This window comes from Falco punctatus (genome assembly GCF_963210335.1).
Source record: "Falco punctatus genome assembly, chromosome: 3".
NCBI classification, from domain to species: Eukaryota; Metazoa; Chordata; class Aves; order Falconiformes; family Falconidae; genus Falco; species Falco punctatus.
In genome coordinates, this window is record NC_137582.1 from 50,876,943 (window position 1) to 50,903,081 (window position 26,139).

The 26,139-nt window shown below is 41.4% G+C and overlaps 2 protein-coding genes across 2 annotated transcripts in view; both read right to left on the bottom strand.

The window, feature by feature from the left end:
- Positions 1-23,152, bottom strand: part of LOC308060263 (chloride channel protein D-like) — a gene marked incomplete at its 3' end in the record, with an annotated part of 90,305 nt that extends 67,153 nt beyond the window's left edge. Inside the window, 7 exon segments of the mRNA XM_080378729.1 lie at positions 956-1,199; positions 3,957-4,049; positions 6,161-6,354; positions 12,161-12,269; positions 12,271-12,351; positions 13,242-13,300; positions 13,304-23,152. Of these exon segments, the coding sequence (XP_080234855.1) occupies positions 956-1,199; positions 3,957-4,049; positions 6,161-6,354; positions 12,161-12,269; positions 12,271-12,351; positions 13,242-13,300; positions 13,304-13,492 (969 nt within the window). The 5' untranslated portion in view covers positions 13,493-23,152.
- A 153-nt stretch (positions 23,153-23,305) lies between these two features.
- The window catches only part of UBE2V2 (ubiquitin conjugating enzyme E2 V2), a 29,554-nt gene continuing 26,720 nt past the window's right edge, over positions 23,306-26,139 (bottom strand). The window contains exon 4 of the mRNA XM_080381517.1: positions 23,306-24,174. Coding sequence (XP_080237643.1) covers positions 24,028-24,174 — 147 coding nt within the window. The 3' untranslated portion in view covers positions 23,306-24,027. The remainder of the gene's footprint in view (positions 24,175-26,139) is intronic.

Below are 26,139 nucleotides of genomic sequence, written 5' to 3' on the forward strand. Positions count from 1 at the left end.
GTGGTAAAGGAAATATACCCCAAATATTTTTGCACAGCATATGGAAAATCATTGTATCAGGCAGCATGCACACAAAAAAATGTTGCCCATTTTCCCAGCCAAGCTATGCCTACCTGTGGAAAATACCATAATCTCTGGTTTCTGCATTGCTAGAGAGATACAAGTCAGAAGAGATTCAGTGAGCAATTAAAGTGATCAGGGAATTACCTTAGGAAAAACTGAATTAGTAGCAAAAAGTGGACTGGGATTCAGGTCAGGTTTTTATCTCTAGCTCTCTAATTGATCTTCAAGTCAAATACAAAGAAGAATATTTAGGCAAGAAGTGAAGATCATGATACTTGCACGTCACTATTGAATCACCTTGCAATAAAAATGAGCGAAAGACATAACAAAAACAACTACTTTTAGGCAGACACAAGATAAAATTCAAAGGTCAAGGTTGTGTCGTGCTGGAAGGACTCAAGTAAACGTAGCTGAGATTGAAGGTCACCTCTGTTGTGCAACCAGGAACAAACAATGATTACATATTTTCAAATGTTTAATCTGTAAGCACAGTACAGCAATGCCTGCAGCAACAACAAGGAGCTCAAGCCAACTACAGGAGAAGAGGACACCCTATTTAAGAGCTTATCTGCTTCTTCTTTTACTTTAAAGTAGCCCTCTCCTATCCAGCACCAATACAGAAAGTTATCTTAACAACTTACATGATCAGCTAATAAGCAAACAGTAGATGCTTTGTTCACTTCAGTTTAGAACAAAACAACTCTGTATTGTATCTAAGTGATTAAAAGATGCCAAGTATGAAGGCTTCTGTATCCACTGATCTAATAATTGTACATATACCATCCTTTCCCCTTCTCAGCCCCCCTTCCCCACTACTCCCCCAGCAACAATGCTGAAAGAGACAAACCTAAAATACTGCACCTCTTTCCTCCCACACCCACACGGTACATACCCAAAATATAATTATTTTCTCTGCTTCAAAAAATCCAAAATTACCTCTGTAAACAAACCCATAGAGGGAAGAGGACCGTAAATCTGTGGTCAACGTAGCCATCAAGCAGTAGAAGAAGGTTTGCCAGGCCAGTCTGATGTCCCAGAATGAAGACACTTCTAACGTGAACAAGACCCCGCTGCCAATGGGGGCACAAAATACTGAAGCTACGCGTGCTCCCGCCCCAGCTGTAATGAAACTGCACCTACAACAAGTAGAAGAGGCAAAATCCAGGTAATGGGAAAAAAACAGAAATGAAATACCTCCATAAACACCGTTTCCTGTCAAAGCTGGTTTTACGGGGCTGAATTTAAAGACTTGTTGGTTTATTTTGGGGTTATCATAGTGCCTTGCATCTCTAGGATTTGAGTTGAGATCCATCCGTCTTCACCTCCAGCCTTGACAAAACCCTCAATTCTGTAACATCGTGCAGGGACCACCACGCCATACCAGCCAGCTGCTGAACCAGCCTGACTGAGGCCGGGCAGACATGCCACTTCACACCTGGGAAGCAGTGCAGTCACAAGGGTGAAATACTGCGGGGAAAAAGGTAAGAAAGCTTGGGATTCACTACAGAATGAGAGTACAGCCCCAGAGCCTGCAGGCTCAACACGTTGCCTCAGTTTGCAAATGTGTGAGAAATCCACAGGGAGCACACATGCCTTGTTTCCCTCCCTGTGAAGGCGTGCAGCTCACATACACCCTGAACAGCAACAAACTTCTGTTGCTGTAAGCTGCACTAGGAGCTCAAATGGCAGAGATCTGCACTGTAAGCCAGTTACAGTGAAGGAAAAAGAAAAAAAAAAAAAAAGAAAAAGGAAGAAAAAAGAAAATTAATCATAGTGTTGTAAAGAAAGGCATTAAAGGACAGACTTCCTTTATACTCTTATTATTTATTTTCCCACACACAACACCATTTTCTTTCCAAAGCACCCAGTTCATTATATGAAAACGACATCTTGCATCAGACAAAAGTTGCATTTTTAAGGAAGGCCACAGTATGCAAAACAGAGGGAAAAATATAGAAAGAGGAAATAAAATTATACTTTAATTCTGCCTTGGAAAATAGATTCAAATCCAGGCTTTGGGGGGATACTGGGTGATGCTGATACATATAATGCACTAATCACTAGCGCTCACCAGCTTATAAAGCTTGCATCCTCTGGATGTGCTACCTGAGACCTCAGGGATAATTTGCAGAAATGCTGAGCATTCAAGTACTAGCTGAAGTCAACAAGCATACAAAATGCTTGAGTATTTTTAAGATTAAGAAATGCCAAGTTCTTAGCAAAAAACTTTAAACAGACCAGAGTAATCTCTAAAACATCAGAGGGCCCTTTTGTGTTCTCTGTGGTGTCCACAAATGTTATCAGTGCAAAGATGGGTGGCAACAAGAATAATGGACAGAAAATAAGGGAAAAGATTAGAGAGTTCATGTGTCAAAGCCCTTAACAAAGCCCTCCAGTAAAGCTACACAGGCAACTTTATGTCTGGTATTTCCCAACTCACAAACGCTGAGTTAAGATACCCTTGTGTGTGGATTTTTACTGACATATCATATCGTATCTTCACAGTGACATTGTTTCCAGCAGCAGGGAACTCAAAAGGTACTGCACGCCACAGTAAAAGCTGGGCAAGCTTTGCTTGGATGTCTTCAACCTCTTTCTCCTATCAGTTGTACATGCTATGTATCCCACCAATAGTATCAACAATGAAATTGGACCCCTCCTACACATCCATTACAGCTGCCCGATGGAGGGATGCCTTAAGATCCTTCAGTATCCTAACGCTTGCTGAGTTATACCTCTGCCTGTGACTGTACTCCGAGAGCGTACATCTCTTGAGCTTACTTAACTCCAAAAGATACCAGGAGAGTGGAAGTCTTTTGTCCTGGTCTTTGTAAAGAAGCAAGGTCTCACTCGGACTGAAATTTGTCTCTGCTGCTCACCAGCAACTCCCTCTGTGAAGGGGACTCCCACAGAATTTGTCTCTCCCAGGATGGCTCCCAACTGCAAGCTAGCACTTCTTTCTAATTATACTATAACTGGATGCTGCAGAGAAAAACAAAAGTTCTCGCTGCTTCTCTTACTGCAATTGCCAATTTCTTCCATGACTAACATTTTGCTTAACCAGCACGTCTCAGATTTATTTAAATGACCGATCTTAAAAGGCTAAAGGCAAAAGAGAGTCCATATCTTCCCTTTGATTATCTTTTAAGCTACAGATAGTTCACAGTGACTGTTCATTTGAATTCTTTGTATTTCTTTGGGAAATTAACACATGGGGCTCTTTCATTTTTTCCTTGCTTTAAGAAAAAAATGGTATCGTATAGAAGTTTGTATGTCAAGATGACAATAAATACCGTCCAGAAGACATAAACTGGTTTGTAATTTCTTTGTCTGGAAACTAATCTCATTGATTTCACAAAAGAGAGCTTACCAGAGTTATCTCAGACACACATGAGCAGAGAAGAGCCATATTAAAAGTGTGTCACAAAAAATTTACTTTTTCAAAACTAGAAAAATACAGCAAGGGCCCCCCAGGCACATTGTGCAATCTCCATCATCTCTTTTTTTTTCCCTGGGACAGCATCATTGATTTGAGGATAAAGGCCATGTGTAAAAATCCTGCATCTTTCTCCCTCCTTTTACAACCCAGAAGGCAATGGGAGAAGGTCTTCAGTATTAACATATTATTTCACAGGCATTCAATAAAGCAACTTGTGAACTTTGTTTTAACTAAAGACCTTTGTTTAATTAAACAACTTATTTTCAATTAGAGCAGGTGGCTTTTTCCCCATTCCAAAGTGACAAACAGCAGGAAGGCTGAAAGATTGCTGGAGCGGTACCTGTATTCCCCTTCCAGATGCAATGGGCTCAACAGTGACTTGCCGCACACCCCCGGGGCACCAAGGGTGGGTGGTGGGGCAGCCCCCCCAGGGCCCCACAGCTCTGCCCATCACTTATCAGCTGAATTCCAAGATCTGATGAAGATCAGGAGGTGGACGCCAAGGGTGTCTGACTGCAGCTGTCTCAGGCCAGAACCCAGGAGAGCACTAAAAGTGATGTTGTATAATTGAGAGCACTCTTCAGTAAATTATTCATAAATCAGCCACGATTATAGGCAGAGGAGGGCAGAGCCCTAGCTGGCGTGCAGCAGCAAACCTAGATTGGTTTCAACAGATTTAAACACGGAAAACATGAACACATCTTTCAAATATGCAAAGTCCTGTTGACATAAAGGAGAAGGCTACTAAAGACTTTCAGATTCTTGACTCAGAGACTTAAATGTCTCTTTTGAGAGAAGTGTTGTGATGATAGACCATGAAATGCCTTTTGAAGAACTGCATGTTAATGTCTGCCCAAGTGTGGTGACACATCAGACTACAGTCCATCATTTCAGTCATCTGTTCCCAGGTTAACAACCATGGCAGCCAGAACAGCTCTGCTTCTAACAGAATGTGTGTAATGATTTAAATTATTACAGTGTGTTCCCAGGCAGCACTTCAAACTACATTTAAAGGGGAGGGGGAGGGAATCCAAACCCTTAGTGAAAAGAAAAAACTATTCATTGTATAGTCTTGGAAGACTTTTCTACAAGACTTAAATTAGGAGCCTTAATGAATGTCTCAGAGGCTTTTAGCAACTTACGTGTGTTTATGTTTAATAAAAATGGTGGATGGTTCCAGATAAATTAAATTAAACTAGCTCTTAATTCCTACATTTTAAAAAGGCATCATGTTAATACCATGCTGACTTTCTTCATGGAAATATGATTCAATCCTTTGGCTCATGCATCACTGTTACCAACCCAGCACAAAGGGGGAAAAAAATTACAGCTGCAGTCTCTGAGCTCCTGGAGACAAATGTCTGAAAGCAAAGAAAACAAAAGATACCTAAAGGGAGAGCTAAACCTTGGTAATCATTGTCTGGAAGGTTTGTGGCTGCCTCTGACTAACCATGCACTCCTATTTTTGAACATCTGAGTCATCCCCTAGGTTGCTGCACCTCCGTCCAAACGAATAAATAAATATAAACCCATAGAGTAACAACAAATGTGAAAGGGTCGTGGGGAGGAGGGTAGGTTTGGTCAGGGTGGTGAAGAGGAAGAGAACAAACCTCAGGGATGAATACTTTCCAAACCCAAAAAAGATCAGAAATAAAACAGCAAACCGGCCAACAAACAATCTGTATCATATTAGCAGGGACTAGTTTTGCCATCTCTGCTCAAGATACAGTTTAATGATGGTGGTAATCAAGTGCAGCAGGATTCTCCTCCAAATGGTGAATACAGGAAACTATCTCACTTACCAAAACAGCAAAGCCCAAAACCTGGCCTGCAGTTACTAAATTTGGCTGTATTGCAACATAGCAAATTTTAAGAATTGCTCTGACCTACAGAGCAGGACTGGGCAACTGTCCTTTCCCCTTCTTTCTACAGCATGATGGGGATTCTCTTTCTTTGTGTATAGCAAGGGCTGGCGATAAAGTCATTATCCTTCAAACGGACTATAAAGTCTGCTTTTCCCTACCTAGAAAACATTGTATTACACTACTGCATGAACAACAAGCAGATCCAACCTGACCTGCAATTTGCCATCTGCAGAGCTTTGCGAAGCAGTGCCTGGTTTCTGCGGTCGCCCTTAGCTGACACCGGTGGCTGCCGTGTTCGTAAGCTGGAAACATGGGTCCCAAGGGCCTGGCTGTCCATCACTGCGTGCCTTACACAGCCACTTCAGCACTTCTGCAAGGTGGCTGTAAAATTGTTGCCCCTTTTGTGCACAGCCACTTGAGACTGGCTTTATTTTTATACAGACTTGGTGTAAGTAAAAGCAGTTGTACGAGATGCAAAGGAGCTGGCAGGCCATAGCTGTGGGATGGGTTGCTTTTCAGAAACAAAATGGACTGCAGTTGTCCAGATAACTACTTGCTGAGTCTCAACAGGGAATCGTACTAGGGAACCAAGCCAGTATTTAAAACACACAGTGAAAAATGTTTTTCTTCACTGCATGGCATGAATAGTTGTGCTAATGCAAAGGAAGGGACAGCAGAGGTGAAAAGCACTCCCAGCACAGGGTATTTTTTAAGCCAGTGTTGCCACCAAGACATACATTGCAAACCCACACCATCAGCCTGATAGCTTTAACTTTTGTCTGCTATTTCATACCCCAAATGGATCATGGGACCTTTTGGCCCGTAGAACAGCCCAGAGGCTACAGCCAGCACACATGAGACAAATGTCCCTGAAAAGGTCTTGATGTTACAAAAATGTTGAATAGAAGTCCCATTCAAATACCCGATGATTTCTGGCAAGCCCAATGGTGACCCTGCTGGGCAAAAGAACTTGGGGGGAAGAGAGAGAGAGAGAGAGAAACAGAATCAACAATCATTAGATGCTGATGTGTTAGATGAGTCAGAGTTTTTAAATCCAGCCCTCACCTTGCTCTGTTCACAAACAAACTTTCCCAGAATTAACAGATGATGTAGATACACATATAACTTCTGGCTAGACACAAAAATTCAAGCTCCCAACAGCATTGCTATATGTGTACTGGGGGTAATGAGAGAAGAAAACGGCTGACGAGGGCCCCTGCCCCAGCACCCTGCCATGCCTGCCGATGCCTGAAGGCAACCAGCCTCTTGCCTTTGCACAGGCTGTCTGCGGGGCAGGGTGTACACGTGAACCTGTGTGGTTTGTCAGTTCAGACTTTAGATAGCTTAAAACCAGTCAGTTATTACTCACATAACAGCAAACTCCCTTTTTCTACTGTTGCTGGATTTCACAAGTTCAGTAAACCATTCACTTTTTCTCTCACCTATGCTGTTAATTGCCTGTCTATAATTAAGTTGAACACAGCAGGACAGTAAATGACAGAAACGCTCAATGTTTTAGCCTTGCTGCCTTGTAAAAGTACTGATCTGGGCTACAAGGGATACCCACATAGCACAGCTAAAAGATCAATCTAAAACCAACAGTAACTTTTATATGGACTGATGGTCTTTGGCTTAGGCCCCTTCCAAACACTGAGTTTTCACAAGTTATACCAGCTGCCACTTGTATTTATTTTATAAACACCACATGCTAAGTGTAAATTGCATCGCCACCACCACTGATTTCACCCCAGACACTTTTATACAAGTTACGGGCAGTGGAATCCAGCCGTAGGCCGAAGGCCAAGACAGACCGCTCCAATGGGGTTGTATAATAGAGGGGAGTTTTTAAATGAAATACTGAATTAACCAGTATTTGGAAGGGCAAGAGGTTTGGTTTATCACAGCGTTACAGGCTTGTTGTGTAGGACACTTAGCACTTACCAGCACTGAGGCTGACGACAGAACCACCACAGCCAGCTCACGTGAATGTCGCCATCCTGCCCGGCTGGCAAACAGATTACTGCATTGGCACCCACAGACCACGTCCTACTTTTCCATCATCTTTTGCCCCACAGATTTCTGCAGGCAGAATGTGTACCACAGGGAAAAACCAAAACAGGCAAGCAGTGCAGGCTCTTTAGAAGGATGGGAATGAGTAACAGTAAGGTGAACGATGACTTTCAGATTCAAGTCATGGCTTTTTTCCAGGACTTCTTGCCCATCTTTAAAAACACTATAAAGGACCCGTTGTTACTCATCAAGGCCCTTTTCAGGTCAGAAGCAGAGGTAAAGGACCTTAAGAACATGCACAAGGAAACACTAAATGGTGTCTCTATATGGTGTCTTCAGGAGACATTTTGCCTGAATGAAGGCTTCAAAGTCTTAAATCAGTACTTACCTTCATAAATTTCCAGCTGTTACTAGTAGACAGAATATATGTGAGCAAGCTCTTTCCCGCTTTATTTTAACCAAAAGGACATTTCTCATACTAGGCCTTCTCACATTTAAAAAACACATTTCAGTCTCCCTGGGTTTTCAGTTTGTTTCTCTGTGCTTGTTCTGACTGCAGTTCTCCACGACTCCTCAGCTCCCACACACTTTGCCACCTTCTCCAGCACCCAGCAGCGATTCACTGTGTGTGCAGGTCAAGCACAGCCCTTCCACTCCTGAGGTCGCAGCGTCACAGCCAGCCACCGCAGCCTTCCCGGCAGCCTGTCCCATACAGGCTTTTGCAAGCGCATCATGCCGCACACCCAAACAGCAAAGTGCGCGAAAATGAATTTTGCTCATCTGCAGCTGAAGGTGGTATTTAGATGGGAAGGCCTTCCAGGGCAGGAATTACATGTTTGTACCGATATCAGAGCCTGTGAGAGCTTACCTCCTGTGTCTCTTTGTATTAGTTTAATACAACAGGACAAATTTTATATTATGACAGGACCAACAGCATGTGTAATGGTTGTTGTGGTACCCTGGAATCAAACTGTGGTTTCGTTCTGTATATTCCTTATTTATACTTTAGTGTGTATATACACACATGCATGTATATGCATACAAATGCATGTGTATACACATGTATGCATGTGTATTCATCCACTGTTCATATATTTTATAAACATAGACATAGTTTATATATAAGAAACCCCAAGGAAATAATATTCCAAGTACTATATATGCTTTCCTCGTGGAAAACCTAAAACTTCCCCTATGTCTGACAGAGCCAGCGCCAGCCGGCTCCAAGATGGACCCGCCGCTGGCCAAGGCCGAGCCCATCAGTGATGGCGGCAGCGCCTCTGGGACAGCGTATTTAGCAAGGGGGGGGATAAACTGAGCAGCAACCTGCAGCCAGAGGGGAGTGAGACTGTGAGAGCAACAGCCCTGCAGACCCCCAGGCCAGCGCAGAGGGAGGCAGGAGGGGCTCCAGGTGCCGGAGCAGAGGTTCCCCTGCAGCCCGTGGTGAAGACCACTGTGAGGCAGGCTGTGCCCCTCAGCCCGCAGAGGATCCCATGCCAGAGCCGGTGGATGCCCAAAGCAGGCTGTGACCCTGTGAGAAGCCCACACTGGAGCAGGCTCCTGGCAGGACCTGTAGACAGAGGAGCCCAGGCTGGAGCAGGTTTGCTGGCAGTACTTGTGACCCCGTTGGGGACCCAGAGCTGCAGCCCATGGGAAGTTCTGACACTGGAGAAATTCATGGAGAGCTGTCTCCCACGGGGAGGGGTGGAGTGTGAGGAGCCTCCCCTGAGGGGGAAGGAGCGACAGAGGCAGCTCGTGATGGACTGACCCAGCCCCATTCCCCATCCCCCTGCACCGCTGGGGAGGAGGAGGGAGAGAATTTGGGAGTGAAGTTAGGCCTGGGAAGCAAAGGGAGGGGTGTGGGGAACGTGTTTTAAGTCTTGGGTTTATTTCTTATTACCCTACTCTGATTTGATTGGTAATAAATTTCCCTAAGTTGAGTGTTTTGCCTGTGACAGTAATTGCTGAGTTGATTGCTCCCTGCCCTTACCTCGACCCACGAGCTTTTTGTCGTGCTTTCTCTTCCCTGTCTGGCTGAAGAGGAAGGTGATAAAGTGGCTTTGGTGAGCACCTGGCATCCAGCCAGGGTCAACCCAGCACACGCACCATCCAGGCCATTAGTGAGGATATCCACAACAGTATCTGGCCCAGTATTGACCCCTGGGGTACACCCATGCTGACTGGCCTCCAGATGGACTTTGTGCTACCGACTATAATGCTTTGAGCCCAGCAGTTCTGCCAGTTTTAAATCCATCTCACTGACCACTTATGTAAGCCATACATCACCAGTTTGTCTTATGAGGATGTTATGGGAAACAGTGATGAAAGCCTTGCTGAAGTCAAGATAAAGAACATCCACTGTTCCAGTCATCTCATTAGTACAAGATTGTTACCCACTAAATCCATGCTGACTATGCCCAATCACCTTCTTGTCCTTCATACACTTACAAATGGTTTCCAGGGTTATTTGCTGTGTCATCTTCCTGGGGTCATGATGAGGTTGACTGGCCTGTAGTTCTCTGGATCCTTCTTGAAGACAGGAATGACACTGGCTTCCTCCAGTCCTCAGGATTCTCTCCTCAGTTTCCATGACCTTTCAAAGATAATTGGGAGTGGCCTCACAATGACATCAACCACCTCCCTCAGAGTACCTTGGCCTTTTCCAAGTCCTTTGTCACCAAGTTCCTTACCCAGTTCAACAACCAGCCCATGTTTTTCCTAGTCTTCCTTTTACTGCTGATGTACTGGTAAACACCACCTTCCTTTCTTGTTGCCTTTCAACATCCCTGATCATATTCAATTCCAGGTACACTTTGGCTTTCCTAACCCCATCCCTGCACACTCAGACAGTGTCTCTGTATTCCTCCAGGGTCACCTGTCCCTGCTTCCACCCCTTGTGCACTTCCTTTCTATGTTTGAGTTTTGTGAGGAGCTTCCTGCCACCTTTTGCTTGATATCCAGTTCATTGGAATGGATTGTTCTTCACTATGGAGGAGATAATCCCTGAAAACCAACCAGCTCTCTTGGTCCCTATTCTCTCCAGGATGGTCTCCCTTGGGATTCTTCCAACAGATCCCTGAGTAGACTAAAGTGTTCTCATGATGTCCAGAATTGTGGTCCTGCTTTTTGCTTTTCCCCCCTCATCTCAGGATCCCACATGTCACCATCTCATGGTCACTGCTGCCACCAACCTTCACATCACTGGCCAGTCTTTCCTTGTCAGTAAGTACAAGGTCCAGCAGAGCACGTCACCTCATTGGCTTCTTGATCATCTATCAGGAAGCTGTTATCAATGCACTCCAGAAACTTAATGGATTGCTTGTGCCCTGCTGTGTTGCCCTTCCAGCAGATATTGGGATGATTGGCTAAAGAATCCCACAAGGATCTGGGCGAGGGACCATGAGACTTCTTTCAATTGCCTGAAGACAGCCTTGTCTAATTCTTCATGAGCCAGCAGTCTATAGCAGACACCCGCAACATCACACATATTAGCGTGCCCTCCAACCCTGATCTGCAAGCTCACAGCTTACTCTCACCTGTACTAAGGCAGAGCTCCATGCATTCCCACTGCTTTCCCACAAAACAGAGCAACTGCCACTCCTAACCGTCCCAGTCTGCCCTTCCTAAAGAGCTGCTGCAGCACTCCAGCAGCATCAGCTATCCCACCGTATCTGTGCAGACCAGGAGCCCATCTGCCGTGCTCCAGCCTCAGCGAGAGGTCACAGGCACTGCCCACAGCCACAAACCTACAGAGCTGCACCCTCCCTGGGGAGCTTGCTCTAGGTTAAGCCTGAGAAAGGCCCACGGCTGAGGGAGCTGGGCCTGTTCAGCCTGGAGAAGAGAAGACTGAGAGGGGGCCTTATCGATGTCTGCAAATATCTTAAGGGCGAGTGTCAAGAGGACGGGGCCAGGCTCTTTTCAGTGGTGCCCAGCGACAGGACAGGGGGCAACAGGCACAAACTGCAGCACTCTAATTCTGCTAATTCAGGGGTAATTTCTGCCCCAGGTTCTGGAGACCAGCTCTGGCAGCTCCTTGCCACTGTTGCTGAGCCCAAAAGCACTGTCAGCCCAGACCCTGGCCCCCCCTCTGCATAAAGTGCTGCATCTGCTGGCTGCATGCCATGGATGATGGTTACACAGGCTGCCCCCAGCACCAGCTGCCAGGGTGCCCAACTCCCCCTGGTCAGGGTTCAGTGGGAATAAAAGCTCAAAGCCCCTTTCTTACAAGAAGCTCTTTGTTATTCATACTATCTACCATAGATACCACAAACCAGGCAAAAATTTTACCACTTGGTTCTCTCCACAGGTAAGAGGAAAAACCAGTCAGTGTCAGAGATGCCTTAACATTTATATTGGTTTTAGCCACTCAGTGATTTTTACCACCACCATCCCAATTATCACAGACATGATGATACCCATCAAGGACAAATTAATCATTCAACAATAATCTATTACAGCATTAGCAAAAGATAGGTGCCCCAGACACACAAATAAACAACATATCTGACACTGGGTCCACATTCACTGAGCACCTTAAGAGAAACTTAATCCCTTCCCTTGGACATCAACCATACCTAAAGCAGCACATGCCCCTTAGGTACAAGGGGGAAGAGAAAGAGGAGTATTTTAAAGACTGCCTTTATCAATCTCATGACAAGAACATCATCAAACATTATACTGTACTATAGGTTAAGTTCTTGCACAATATATCAAAGCATACCTACACAAAGCACCACAGGATATTTAGTGTCCACACCCACCTAGAGAGACAGAACCTCTAGTCAGTTAAACCTTCATGATGTGTGTTTTCTAATAAACAAACATAGAAGAGGTCACTCTTGCTCACCTGCAGGTAATTTTCCACCAGGTCCCATTTCAATTTGATGAGACTCAGTTATCTGATGAATCAAAACCCCCAGTGTCCCAACTGCTGTTCCAATCAGCCCCATTAGCAGCCATTGATCCCACTCTTTTCTAGAAATAGGAGAACACAGTTACCTCCCAGCCTACAGCACAGGTCTATTTCCCATGCTTCCTCTCACAAACATGCAAATTCCATTTTTAGAGCACTTTGATTATTAACCATGACTGCTTTTGCCAACATCCCCTTAAAAAGTGTAGACTCAACAAAACTCTACCTTCAGGTGAAAGCCATTTCCATTTGAGTAAGGAACACAGGGTTTTTTGGTTTTGTTTTTTTTAAATATATAAGTAGCAGTGCAATCTGCTTTCAGATGCTGATTGTTTGATGCCATTTCAAAATTCAAATATGTGACTCAGTAATTAAGCATTCAGTAGAGCACTTAGAACTCATTTCAAAGTAATTCCTGTTTTCTTCTATTGCAACTAATGCAGAGTACTAATCATATAAGTGTGCAAACCTTTACCTCTAGCTTATGTTGTTACTAAATTTACACTTCAAATAATAGATGTGAACCAATAATAATTACTGATTTATTTCTAGTATCATTTAAGACTACAGCACCCCTACTGAAATTCAAACAGCATGTTTCCTGGACATTACACTAAGAGGCAGTGAATTTCAAGAAAAGTCTCAGTAAGACAACATTCCCCCAAACCTCTGCGAAGTCTCATCCTTTTATGTTTTATAAATTGAGTAGTTAATAACATATTTTTTGCATAGTCAAGAATTTGTCAAGAGCAAAGGCATAAGCACTTTCAAACAATGCTCTTCATCAAATTTGCTTGTCACTTGGCTCCCTTCTACATACTATTGAAATGTCTTCCTCAGTAGAAACAATAAATAAAGTTTTCTTAATTCCTTCTGCTATCAGGCATCTCCCTGGATTGTCCGAACTACCCATAGCTTACAGGCACCTTAAGAGTATTTAAGGTAAGTCTACCTGTTTGTTTTCTCTTGTAGCCACTTCTTACAAACTTTACTGTGTAAAGGCAAATAATCCTAACTCTCATGGGCTATCAGGTGTTCTCTCTCCCCCTCTTTGCAGTGATAATATGCAAAACTGCTTCTCCTGATGCTGCATTGCCTCCTAAGATCCTGAGAATGAATCAGATCAGGCCCATGATCTTCTGCCATTAACATCTCCTCGTCACCATTTTCCACATGTGTCCTATGGGAAAAAAGTGATGACATTACAGTGGCTTCCAAGAATCTTTGGGAAGCCAACAAGACGATGTGAGCCCAAGAACAGTCTCCTTGAGACTGAGATTAATGGAAAGCCACCCAAGGATGGAGTAGCTGTGGCACAGAGATTGGCTGGTTTGTGTTTGGCCTTGGTTAGCTGTCACAGTCAAAGCAATAAAAATTTGTCTGAGCTGGAGCTCTCTGGTGAAGTCACTCCAAGAACAGACTGACCACTGTAACAAGATTATTGCACCAGATCCTTGCAGGCTGTTCAGAGGACAGGAACGCTTAAGCCATAGGGGCTTTGTCTGTTTTAAAATACGATCACTTGCTGTGCTTTGAGTTGTCCAAAGATCTTGATCCACTATCTAATCACACAATTTAAATAAATTAAAATCTAGGTTGCAGTAACATTCAGTTAGACCCCAAATTCTCAGTATTATATAAGCACCCTAAAAATGCTTATTCTCTAACACAATTGCCTTTGAATTTACATGTCAATTTTCTTTTTAGAAAGGTAAAACTCATTTGCTGGACTACCAAACTCACTACAGCTTGGATACTTTACCCAAGGTAGCTTGCAAGTTGACAGTTCAGTCAAAGCAGAAAAAGACTTGATGCATATCAAATATTTACTGTAAAGACAAATCAGTAACATAACGCATGTTTGCCACCTCCAAGGCGTGTTTTTGTTACCAAAGACAGAGTAGAGAAGATTGCTGCTGCTTTCCAGTTACTAGCGTGTGGACCAATTTGGAAAGGTCTCATCTCAGATAATGAGGAAACATACATAGTTCCTCAGTTGTCAGGTAGTGAGTACTAAATGGCAAGAGAGAACAAAAGCCACATGCAAATTATCTGAAACCAAGGCTTTTGACCTATGATTTTGCAATGCTGAAAGTTTCCTTGTGGCCCACACTTTTCAAATGTAATGAAACATATTGTCAAGGCAATACTGCCCAGGGCAGGGGGCACCTCCACATCAGGAATATAGCAATAGCCCAAGTCCAACTTCTTATACCATGACTGTAGGGTTTTGCCAGCTCAGTCAGGCATTTTGTTCTAGGCATTTCAAAAGTACTATGCAAATTCAAGACCTGGCAACTCTCAGCCTAAGGAGAAAAAAAAAAAAAAAAAAGGAAAAAAAAAAGTTGGAGACATGATCTACATGGAAACCAAAGACTTCAGAAAATAGTTTTTCCTGGAAACTATGTGAATGGCTACAAGCAACAGTAAATGCATCAGAAAAGTTAATGTTACTTTCCTTTCAGATGTAGGGAAATAAATTTATCTTTGCCACCAAATACATCCACAGAGAAGTTATCTGACAATAAACACACATTGTGTAATCAATTAAATCACTCAAGTCAAAGGTGAACTGAGGAGGAATAGCCAGGTCCTCACTCTGATTTTGACTTGTTATCTAAAAAGTGGCAAGCACTTTATTAGACTAGCTCAGACCTTAGTTTTGGGTTTAAGCACAAAAACATATTGTACAAGCTAATCAGTGTTTGTACAAAAGTTGGGTTTAACTAATCATATTTCAAGTTTAAAACAGAGCAAAGGAAAACAGAGCCCAGATGAGAAAAGCAGGCACCTGAGCAGAGCTCCTGGCTAGGACCCCCCCCACATACACACACTGCTTCATGCAGGGGTGCCCAGCCTGGCTACCACAAGGTGTCTATTTAGCACATTTCTTTATTTCTGCAACATGGGGATTTGTATGATGCCATTTTTCTACTCGTGTTAGATCAAACTAGTATACGCAAATAGATCTGGGATTCCAGTGTGAACAGAAATACAAAATCCACTGATGAACACAGAAGGGGACACCATCCACCACCCTCCAAAAATAAAGCTACCTTTCTAGGGGCAAGGGATGAGGCTAAGTCATTCTGCTCACAGACAACACAGATACACCTCATTCCATGTTATGGTGGTTTGTTATATAAACAGGACGGCAGTTTTTCCTCAGACAGGAACACCATTACCATCCCTAACAGCATACCTGAACATTTGTCTTTGCTGTCCCCCGTTGTCAGAAAAACTGAAGCTGACCCCTCCTCTTCCATGAGACACGCATTCAACCCAGTCTCTGCAGCAGTGGCTCAGCTATACTGCAGATTCTCACAGGCATCCACTCATGCATTCAAAGTGTTAATGAAAAAAAAAAAAAAAAAAGAAAAAAAAAAGAATGAAAATGGTATTTCAAACTTTGACCCCTATTTTTTTTTTCCCCACAGACTCCTCTATAGTTAACTTAAACCCACCAGTACACTCACTTATCTGAAACACACTTCATGAACCTCTGTGAAGCAGTGCACACATGGTCAGGGTCCAAAAGTGAGAAGGCAAAAAGCAGAGACATTTGAGATTGCAAGGGGGGCACAGCTGCATCCCAGAGATGCAGGAGTTGAGACAAATCTACAGAGGACAGACACAGCCTTACAAAATATGTACAAACACAGGGCATTCATTCATTATTTTACAATGAAACCTGACGACATTTTCCCTCCTTAACAGAAAAAGTTATTTTCAGAATACTTAAATGAACAAAGCAAATGCAGATCGGGGTTGTGAAAGTATTCTGTACCAGAAATTCCGCTGCTAGAAGTACATACTAAACCGCCCTGTCAGAACTTGACCCAAAACCTATGCATTTTGGCCGTCATTGTTAAATCTGCTCCCACACAGACATACACATAGACCTCCCAGTGCTGAACATGAGCTTTCATCTTTCTTCTGAAAGTATTTTGGAGAGTGTATTACCAGTTCTGTAAAGTCTGCATTAAGGATTGTCCTGCTTTCTGCAGTGAGTCCTCATCTCCAAACATCACACAAGGATGTGTCCACTTACCCAACAGTTTTTTAATTCCAACTTTGCCATAGATAAAGGCAACCAGAGGCAATGATTAAAGTATCTTCCAGCACTGAGAAAGTATTAAATTCCCACCCCTCCCCCTGCCCCGAGGAGAGCGTTTAAGTCAGGCTGTGACCAGCTCCCAGGTTTTCCACTCGTTTCTGACTTTGATACCTGCACCTACAAGGCTCGATACCTGCTTTTGCAAGGCTTGCTACCTTACTTGCAGGTTTTCTTATGTCAGAGGGATCACAGTCTAACTGGGAACTGCTGCCTTGGAGGCAAGCAGGCAGCTATATTCTGTGTTCGTCACCACAAAGCTAGTAGCTACACACTTAACTTCAGCATGTGCTTTAAGGATTGAAGTTATAAATTCAATTTGACTTAGTTGGGGGAAGAGTTATGAAATACCGACGTGGGGAAAAAGCATGCTTTCAAGTTGCCAAGACCTCAATTAGGGAGCCATAGAGCTCCTTGTTCTACTCCCAAGCAGCTTCCATGCAGACCATGGGCCTCCTCGCGCAAGGGCGAGGGCAGAGTACGGAGGGTAGGCAGGCACCAGCGCGGCGCTCTCCTCCTCGGTCACGTAAGCACACTGATCTAGGCTGCCTCCAGCCAGGACTGGAAAGGACTCCCTTGAAATCAGAAAGATCAGCAAAGGACTGGACCACTGCTACTTGGCAATCTTGGTGGGTTACAGGTGAGGGGAGGCAAACAGAAGAAAGGCAGCTACCACATGATTATCACTAGCTGGCCATTCCAACACACAGTTTTAAGCTACCCCATCTAACTCCTCTTCCAAGCAAGTGGGAAGGAGCAACAGTTTTATTTGCCTAAATGTTTTTTAAGTGTGCGAGTATGTGCATACATTGCTAAATTAGCAAGTAAGAACTACCCACCAAACAGCATTAGCAATACAGCACGAGTTTAATTCCAGAACACTTTGTCTTTGAATCCACTTGTCTTTGAATAGTACAGACATAAATCAGAATCCAGCTATTACACATAAATGCACCTACACCAGAACTCCAATTCTTGTTACGGTTGTACTAAACCATTCCTACCTGGACACCAATTACCAATAACCTGTGTATCCAGATGGCTATATAACGTAATTTCAGCTGTGTAGTAGCAAGCCTGTAAAAACCCAAGCAAATACTTATTTGGCACCCCAGTTTTATGCAAACAGAGAACGAAGTACTTTTTGAATGGTGTCAGGAGGTGTATATACTTAAATTATATGAATTCCTTCTCTCTCCACTGCCCCCTTGTCTTCAGCTACAAGCTCATTACTGCGGCGTAGGCAATTTGTGCATCTGTCAAGTAAAACAGTGCATCATTTTTGCTGGCTTCTGTTTTAATATGAAGTATCAAACAGTTATTATAGAATCACAAAAATACAGTAAACCATTAGAGACTGAGAGTTAACAGTTTTACACTGAGTAACACAACAATTCCAAATCAATCCGAAGGTGAAGTGAAGAGTATTTGAAATACCAGAAAAAACAGTTATTACTCTAAGGAACGTGAGTGGTTCAGAGTTTATTTAACAGATTGAAAGCAGGGTGGCAGAATGAAGAGCTTCCGAAGCAGTGCTCTATTCACAGCATCCCACTCTGAAGATCAAAACCATTATACTACTAATTGAGGTGACACTCAAAAGATTTTAGATAATGAGTGTTTAATGCACAATCTGAATTTCAGCTCAAGGAAGAAAATAACGATCCATAGTGACTGAATAGCGATACAAAAAAATCACTAACTGGAAACATCATGGCTATAATTCATTTCACATTATTTCAGTACTTCAAAGTTACAGCATTTAAGGAATGAAAGACTACTAACTTAGCATGAGAATTTTGCTATAAATGCAATGACTCTTACATTTGATGCTGACTGTAAGGACACAGACATTCCAAATATTTTCTGATAAGGCTGTAACAAATCTAATATATTGTTACAGGCTAGTAGTACCATACAAGATCGTAACTTTAATCTGCGTATCTTCATACAGAAAAAACCTGTACATATGACAGGAAACGGTTTCAGAAAGCAGAAACCAAGACGACTATCGCTGTCTCCACAAATCCTGACATTGTGGCAAGGAGTTATTTTAGAAATTTCTCACAAGCAGACAGTTCCATAGTTCAAAGTGCAACACACCACCCAGAGATGAGAAATAACGTGCTTTCCTGAAATTAGAGCCCAGCAAACAAACTGTGGAAGAAACCGTTGGCCAGAAAAGGCAGGGGTCAAGCTTGCTGGCAGTTTGCTTGATACCATGACAAAAGCAAAGAGCTTTTAGCATAGACTCTTGTCATTAATGGTATTGACACTATTAACCGCATGCATACATTTAAACTTTAAGCTGCCGATCACCAATCACTTAGATTAACCTGGGAACAAAAGGGCCAGCTGCCAGCATCACAGCTGCCATGTTTTTGGTTTACACTGCTCCTGGCGGTGGCAAGCTTTGCGTATCAAAACCTAAAACAAATTCGAGTCTTCTCAACCTGCTGTACTTCATCACAGTGTTTAACAATTTTAAGCTCTATCTCAAAAAAAGTGAACAAGATCAGTAGAACTAGGTTAAGTCCTGTCAGGCTGAACTTCAGGAGTGCCAAGTGCTAGTTTATCTCCCAAAATCATTCTGCAAGGCTCAACCCTCATATTAATCCAATTTTCATGACACTGGAAAGATCTGCTAGAAAGACGCCTCTACATCTCCATGATAACTTCACACCTCTACTCTTTGAGCTGCTTTCATACAATTTGTAACAGCTTTTATTCCTGTGACAACTGGGAAAACAGCCATTTTTTCACAGTCTGTTCTCAAGTCAAGTAACAAATGCATTTACCTCTCTACCAAGTTTCTTGTTTTCTTGGTAACTTTTATCAGTAGAAATTGCAGAGGGAAATCAAACCCTTCTGCCTTCCCTTTCTCATTCCTGCATGCTTAAAAATATAATAATAATTTTAAATGAAAACAGCCAATGTGTTAAATCAGCATACCTACACATCTATGATCATCATCAGGGAGCAGAGTGGGAAGAAGCACAAAGCAGCTGATGAAAACCTTCCTTGTTTATGTCTGCATAGCCATTCCTTCAGTATTTCTGAGTTAAATATACAGGGTTTTTAAAACCCCAACTGCATAGTTTATACATTATAAAACCATGTCTACAGTTCATCCACACTGCATACATTAAAAGCAGAAAGTTGTGATGCTTCTGTTAAGAAATGATGCAAAGTCATAAATCAGTATAGAAAACATGCATTATACCAGGAGATCCCAAGCACTGGTTATTTGTGCACTATCTCAACATAATCCATTAAGTTATTCATTTATATAGTTTGGCACTTGTATAAATAATAAAAGGCCTTAAAATTTATCACTATTTTAAAATGGTTAAGACTGAAAAACATCATGGAATTGTTTGAATATGTGAATGCTACTTGAGAGTTGGCATATGACAGTTTATAGAATGGAATTCACTGTACATTAATTTACAACCGTTTATCGATTGAGCTGAAGGTACACATCCATTTAGTAAAAAAGAAAAATACATTATAAACTGCATTAAGGTAAGAAAGCTGGTATTTTACCCATTGAATGGAGTACTCATTCCTACAGAAGTTGAGATCAGCTAGCGATCTTTTACGTTTTTCTAAAGCAGCATAAGTTATATTCATACTTCCAGCATTACAGACAATATACCCTTCATATCATTTTAGCCCATGATCAGCAGGGTCTGCAACAGAAAAGATTTAATACACTATTTCAGGAAATAACACAATCATAGAAAGGTAAAAGAAGAAAACCCTCTCGCACAATTGTTCCATTATGCAGAGTTAACACAGATGCATTAACAAGTTTGGTGGGGTTTTGTTTGGTTTGGGGTTTTAATTTATTATTATTAAAGACCACAGGCATTCATCATGTCCCTCCAATACCTCCTCACCTCAGAAATCTTCCTAGGCTTCAGAAGAGTTCTGTACACATTGTTTAGAAAAACGTATGAGAAGCATTCTGTCCCACCGCTTCACTTCTCTCTGGAATTTTACTTGCACATAAGACCAACTATATTTTTAAGTCATCCTTTTTTGTTACAGTAACACAGATTCAGACTTGTTTATTAGACCAGTTTATTCCTTCTTCTCTAGCAGTGAAGACTAGCCACACCAGTTTTCAAAAACCAGAGGTCAGAATAAAAACAAGTAGCAGTCAGACACCCTGCCTCTGTCACAGTACGATTACCAAGCCGCCTGCTTAAATGAGCTTTCTGCATCAAAAGATAGCAAGAGAAGTGTAATAAATATTTTTAGGCCCTGAATTACTGTCCCAAAAGCTAAATAGGAAATACATTTCCACAAACTCACCACGCAAGTAGTCATGTAAACCACTAATACTTGTCTAAATTAGACAGTTTATTATTACTATTATTATAGTTGATCAATTGCCATAGAATGCACTAAAATTCTCCTTTAGGCATCCCCAAACATTTAGGAGGAATGTGCATTATGCATTTATTTCATGATAGTTTGAGGGCTTCATTCCTGACTTTCTCTTGCTGGTCGTCAAGTGTTTTCAACCTGCTTTCAGGAAGATGAGCGCAATCAAGGCAGTTGGTAGGTACACACCTTGCAACATTTTATGTACTTTATTATCAATGAGTAAGGCACGTTATTTGTAATATGGATATTTCCATAGGCTTGCTCATTGTACCCTAAGGTTTGCGAAGCATGAATCATACAGTCTTTGGGTTTTTTCTTTGCTTCACAGTACGCTTACCCCTCCCTCAAACAACCAAAACACAACACCTTTGGTAATGCTTTAGAGCACAAAGCCCAGGTGATCACCACCATGATACAGATTTTCAAAGCCAATTTGAAAAAATCTTGTATTTAGACCTTTTCACTTTGTCTCTCACAAAAACAGCTTAAAATGGTGCTCTACTTTGCAAGAGGTACAGAGGTTTGAGAAGAAAAAACCCACACATTTGCTAACAACAGCAAATTAAAATCTTGCCAAAAGAACATAACACAAATTAAATAGTTGTAAGAGGAAGAATAAAATTCTGGCATCGAAGTAGGTTACCCAAGAGAAACCACAAGAACATGAGAAAACAGATTATTAAGTAAGCATTGATCTGACATGGATACCTATAAAACAACGTAAACTTTGTGGAGGACAGTAAGCAGCAGTGCTTCAAAATCTTCAGGTAGTAAGAGTTTTGAGGAGGCTCTCAACTTTATGCAGCAGTGAAAGACACTTTAAAATTTCATAATTAATTACACTTAAACTATTTCAGTGGGAGCAAAATGGAAAAACACCACACTTAAAAATCACTGCAGGCATATTTTTATAGCCATCTTTTATATTACATACTCTGGTATCAGAGAAAAGGTCAGTTCCCTCCACCACTTGATTTTTCTTCTGCAAAACCTATGTGCTGGCAGCTAGATAAGCAAATTTTCACAGATACAAACAGTTACAGACAAGGAGGAATCACTCCTGCGGAATCAACCTGCACCACATACAACCAAGGGAACAACCAGCCTTTTTCATGCTCTGTGAATAAGTCAGCCTCTAAAATTGTTACCAACCATGTAACAGTCTATGAGTATTTCTCATTCTCTCAATAGTTTATGCTGAAATTTTCCCAAAAATTCACCTCTTAGAACTGTACAGTTCCATTATTTTAATTGATTAAATATAAATTAGCAGTGTCAGTGTAAGAAAAAAAGATTTAATGGCATAAAAATCATTCAAATTGTATCAAGTAAGAAACTGTTGCAATGCACTTCAGCCAAACCATCACAAATGATACGTTATATAAATACAGACAGGAGGTAGCTGGCAGCTACAAATTCACCAATTCTGAAGTGTCCAATTTGTCTAAAAAGCATAAACTGACAAATACTAATTAAACCTTTCAATTTAAAAAAAAAAAAAAACCAAAAAAAAACCACCTAGTTTATTGCTTTTAAAGGTTTGTTCTTTACATCAGAAATAGGCAAAGGCATATCAAAGAAAGCTACCTGGCTATTGATGGCTTTTGATTATATTCACTTTTTCAAAAGAACCACCAAATAAAATTTTGAATGCAGACAGGCAAGTCACTCCCAATGTTACATGTTCTTACCAAAATGAACAAAGGCTTGCATTCTCCAAGGGGGAAAAGTGGGAAGGGAAAGAAGGTATAATTTCCGAAAGGATAGCATTGACTACTTTCTTATGAGAAATCAGTAACAGAACTAAAACCAGTGTTCCCACCAGACAGAATACATTGAAAAAAACAGAACAACTGCAGGAGAGGCAGAAAGCATTCTAGCTACAAAGACAGTCGTGTAATGGGATACGATACATGGAATGCAGATGGAAATATGAAGATCTGTACCACTGGAATAATTTTTATTAAAGCTTCCTTTTTGGGTGTTTCAGAAAAGGCGAAAGTGGAACAGAAAGAAAGGCAAGAAACATAGAAGAAGAAAAGGTGCAAAAAAGCAAGAATCAAGGCAGGAACTGCAAAAGCAAAACAAAGGACTGAGAAGTAGGGGCGGACTTCAGCAATGGGGTCTGACAACTGCTTAGAGGTCAAGTAAGTGAAGTGAAAGTTATGCTCATTTCTCAAAAGAATCTGGAGGGGAGGGCAAAGGGAGGTGGGTAGGCAAGGGTTTTTTGTTTTTATTTTGGAGTCGGTTTTGGGGGTTGGATTTTCTTTTTAAACATACATATCTACACAGTGCAAGCTTGTCTAAAGGATGGTACTACAGGTGACAGAACTTACTCCCCTGCAACAAACGGAATACTTTGACCTCTCAAGTAAACTAAGCATATAAAAGTGGTAAGAATAAAAGGTGCACGTAAAACCAGCAGCAATATTATGTTTGGCTTTCCACTACTTCTGCAAGTTACTGTACATATGTTACATCACTATTATAGAAATGGCACAACCTCAGACACTTTCCACATTTTATTTACATTTTAAGACTAACTTTAATCTCAATCACATATCCATACATTTCCTTTGTTTCACTAAAACTTAAATGCATGGTTTATTAGAACAAAGACTGTAAACAAATATTTGCCATGTCCGATACATGTAACACACAGGAGCTGCTTAACAGAAATTAATCCCCCCATTTTATAAATACAGGTATCAAAACAATCCTGAACATACTTTGTGACACTACTAGTAGTCGGCACCCACACCCTTGCAAAATTAAACAAGATGAGCAATGGTATCACTGTACCTGCTACTTTAAAACAAATCTAACTGCAGCTCTTTTACTAAGCAAGATGGATAAAGCATGCCATTTATATTTTGCCTTCTCAAGAGATTATTTTTGGAAACATATATTATTCCACAGCAATCTGACACTTTCTGTCATGCTTTCATCTTGTAAAACCTGAATTCCTATTTTAGGCTATTTCAGGCTTATGCTTAAATGACAGTGCCTCGATAAGAGAAAAAAAAAAATTGTGCTGCCTTTTTCTCCCATAGTGCCTGAAAACATATTGGGCATACATATATTATATATATTCTTACAAATGTCCAGGTCATGTATACCAGCTGAAATTCTTTTAATGTGTGGGTGTTTGCATTGTGAGATTTAATCAAGACATTAACATGAGTAGAAGGTTGTTGTTTTAAGACAGAAGTTTGAGAATCAGATAAAATTAATTGTTGTAAGTTTGTCCCTCTGGAGGTTGTGGAAGCTTCATATTTTCTTTGGACATCATTAGACGTCTTAGCTCTTGAAGTACAACTTTAATGCTATAAGAATTTTGCCATTTTGCTAACACTGGTATGCTCCGTGCATCCACCTGGAAAAAGAAGAAAGAGTTCTAAAGTTAATGATGAAATAGAACATCTCTACATAAACAAATTCTATTGACCTAATTCTTCTAAGAGCAGGTCTAAGCATTCCCTGACACTTTCTCTGTGGCGTAATGTTCCTGTGTTCAAGAAATATTTTAAGGAAAACCACCATATACTTACACACAGATCAGATTCTGCAATAAAATTCATGCAGGTGGACCCTTCCATCTGCGCTGATACTAACATTAGTGGACAGGAAAGGGAGGAGAGGAAGACATCAGCGAACTGTTCACTACAAAACTGGAGCCTTATCTTGTAAAATTTGTTAATTTGTTTCAAATTACCCAAAAAAAGAAAAGTCACCTTCATTATGCCAAAATACACTTGGATTTTCCTTGGTTCTTCAAAAGAACCTGCCATGCAAGAGTCCACAGAATACCTTCCTAAAGGAAAAATTCCCCTTGTTTTTTCCCTTGCTACAAGTATTGATTCCTCTCACATCAATATTACATGATGCTTCTGATACCACAAGTCACTACACATAAGAAATGGCTTGAAATATTGAAATAACTGATCCATAACGTTTGGACATTTCTTAGCTCTTTGCATCCTTCTTAGAGCAAGTCACCTTATGGAGCCGTGAAGATTACTGTACATCACTTACCAATTTGAATATGAACTGAAAGGAAAGGACATGGGACTTCTCCTATGCGTTTATAAAACCTGTGGGACAATTTACACAATTATATTATAACAGGGAGGTTTCCATAGGAAAAGTCAGCAATTGAAAGTCAGCTTGGTAATTCTTTTGGCAGCGGGTAAGTCCTGACTACCCAGCCCCTGCAAGGAGGAACTTAAGACAGAGGGGTCTACAGCTGTGCAACTGCAAAGCAGGGCCGTGGGCAGGAACATGGCTATTGCATGCTACTGAGTTCCATTGGCAGAGTAGCACAGGCAGCCCACATGGCTATAAAAGTGCTGGAAACCACTGGTTTATGACTTAGCTTAAAATATCAAGAAGTTTCTTATCCCATCTTAATTAGGGCAAACTGAAAGAAAAAAACAACATTGGAATCAGAAATAAGAACATTAACACAGGTATTTTATTTCTAGATTGTTTGAAGTGAAGCTAGCTATTTTCAGAACACCAGATGAGACTAAACCTTTTTGTAGGGTGAAACTAAGGCTAAGGTTTAACAACATGCTGGCTTGGGCAGCAATACTAACCCAAGAAACTTCTGCTCCCTCTCACTAGGCACTTGGTCCTGTAACAGTGCTACTGCCTATCACCTCAGGTGAACCATGAAACTTATGGGGAGCAACTTTCTGACCTGAACTGATAGAACACATCCAGTTAAAAAAACACCTTAGAAAGAAGTCCCTAAGCAGGATTCCTTGATCCAATTCACAGCTCAGGACTCTAAGTGTTTCTCTTCACACAAATAATGTTCTGCACGGAGTCAGGAACCCCTTAAACTCAGCAAAGCTGCCAAAGACAGCAACATCATCAAACCACAGTATAAAAGGCAGTCAGATTACTTAATAACTATTGTAAATGTTAATAAATTAAGAAGAAAAAGAGCATCAAAAGGAAAGCTCCATTATGCAGCAAGATCATGCCAATTTAAAATACACGAGTGTATGAGCTAATATAGAAAGGTTTTGAAAGCACATTAGTCAGACCATCACTGTAATTCCTGGGCTACAATCACTTCTTTTTTAAAGGGGTATTTGGTTTAATGTGGTAGATAAGAGGCAGTATCACAGCAGAATAATTTTTGCAACTGGAAAACAGGTTCCCTTTTCTTAAAAGGGCAGACTATGAGATAAAACCACCAGTGAATAAAAGGGAAATTCTGACAAGAGATCACCTGTGTTATCAAGTAGCAGCTTAAGAGTAAGGCATCATTTAGACTGAATCTTTGTTTTAAGGCACCAAGCTCTTACAGATCTCTTCCTCTCCAATATTT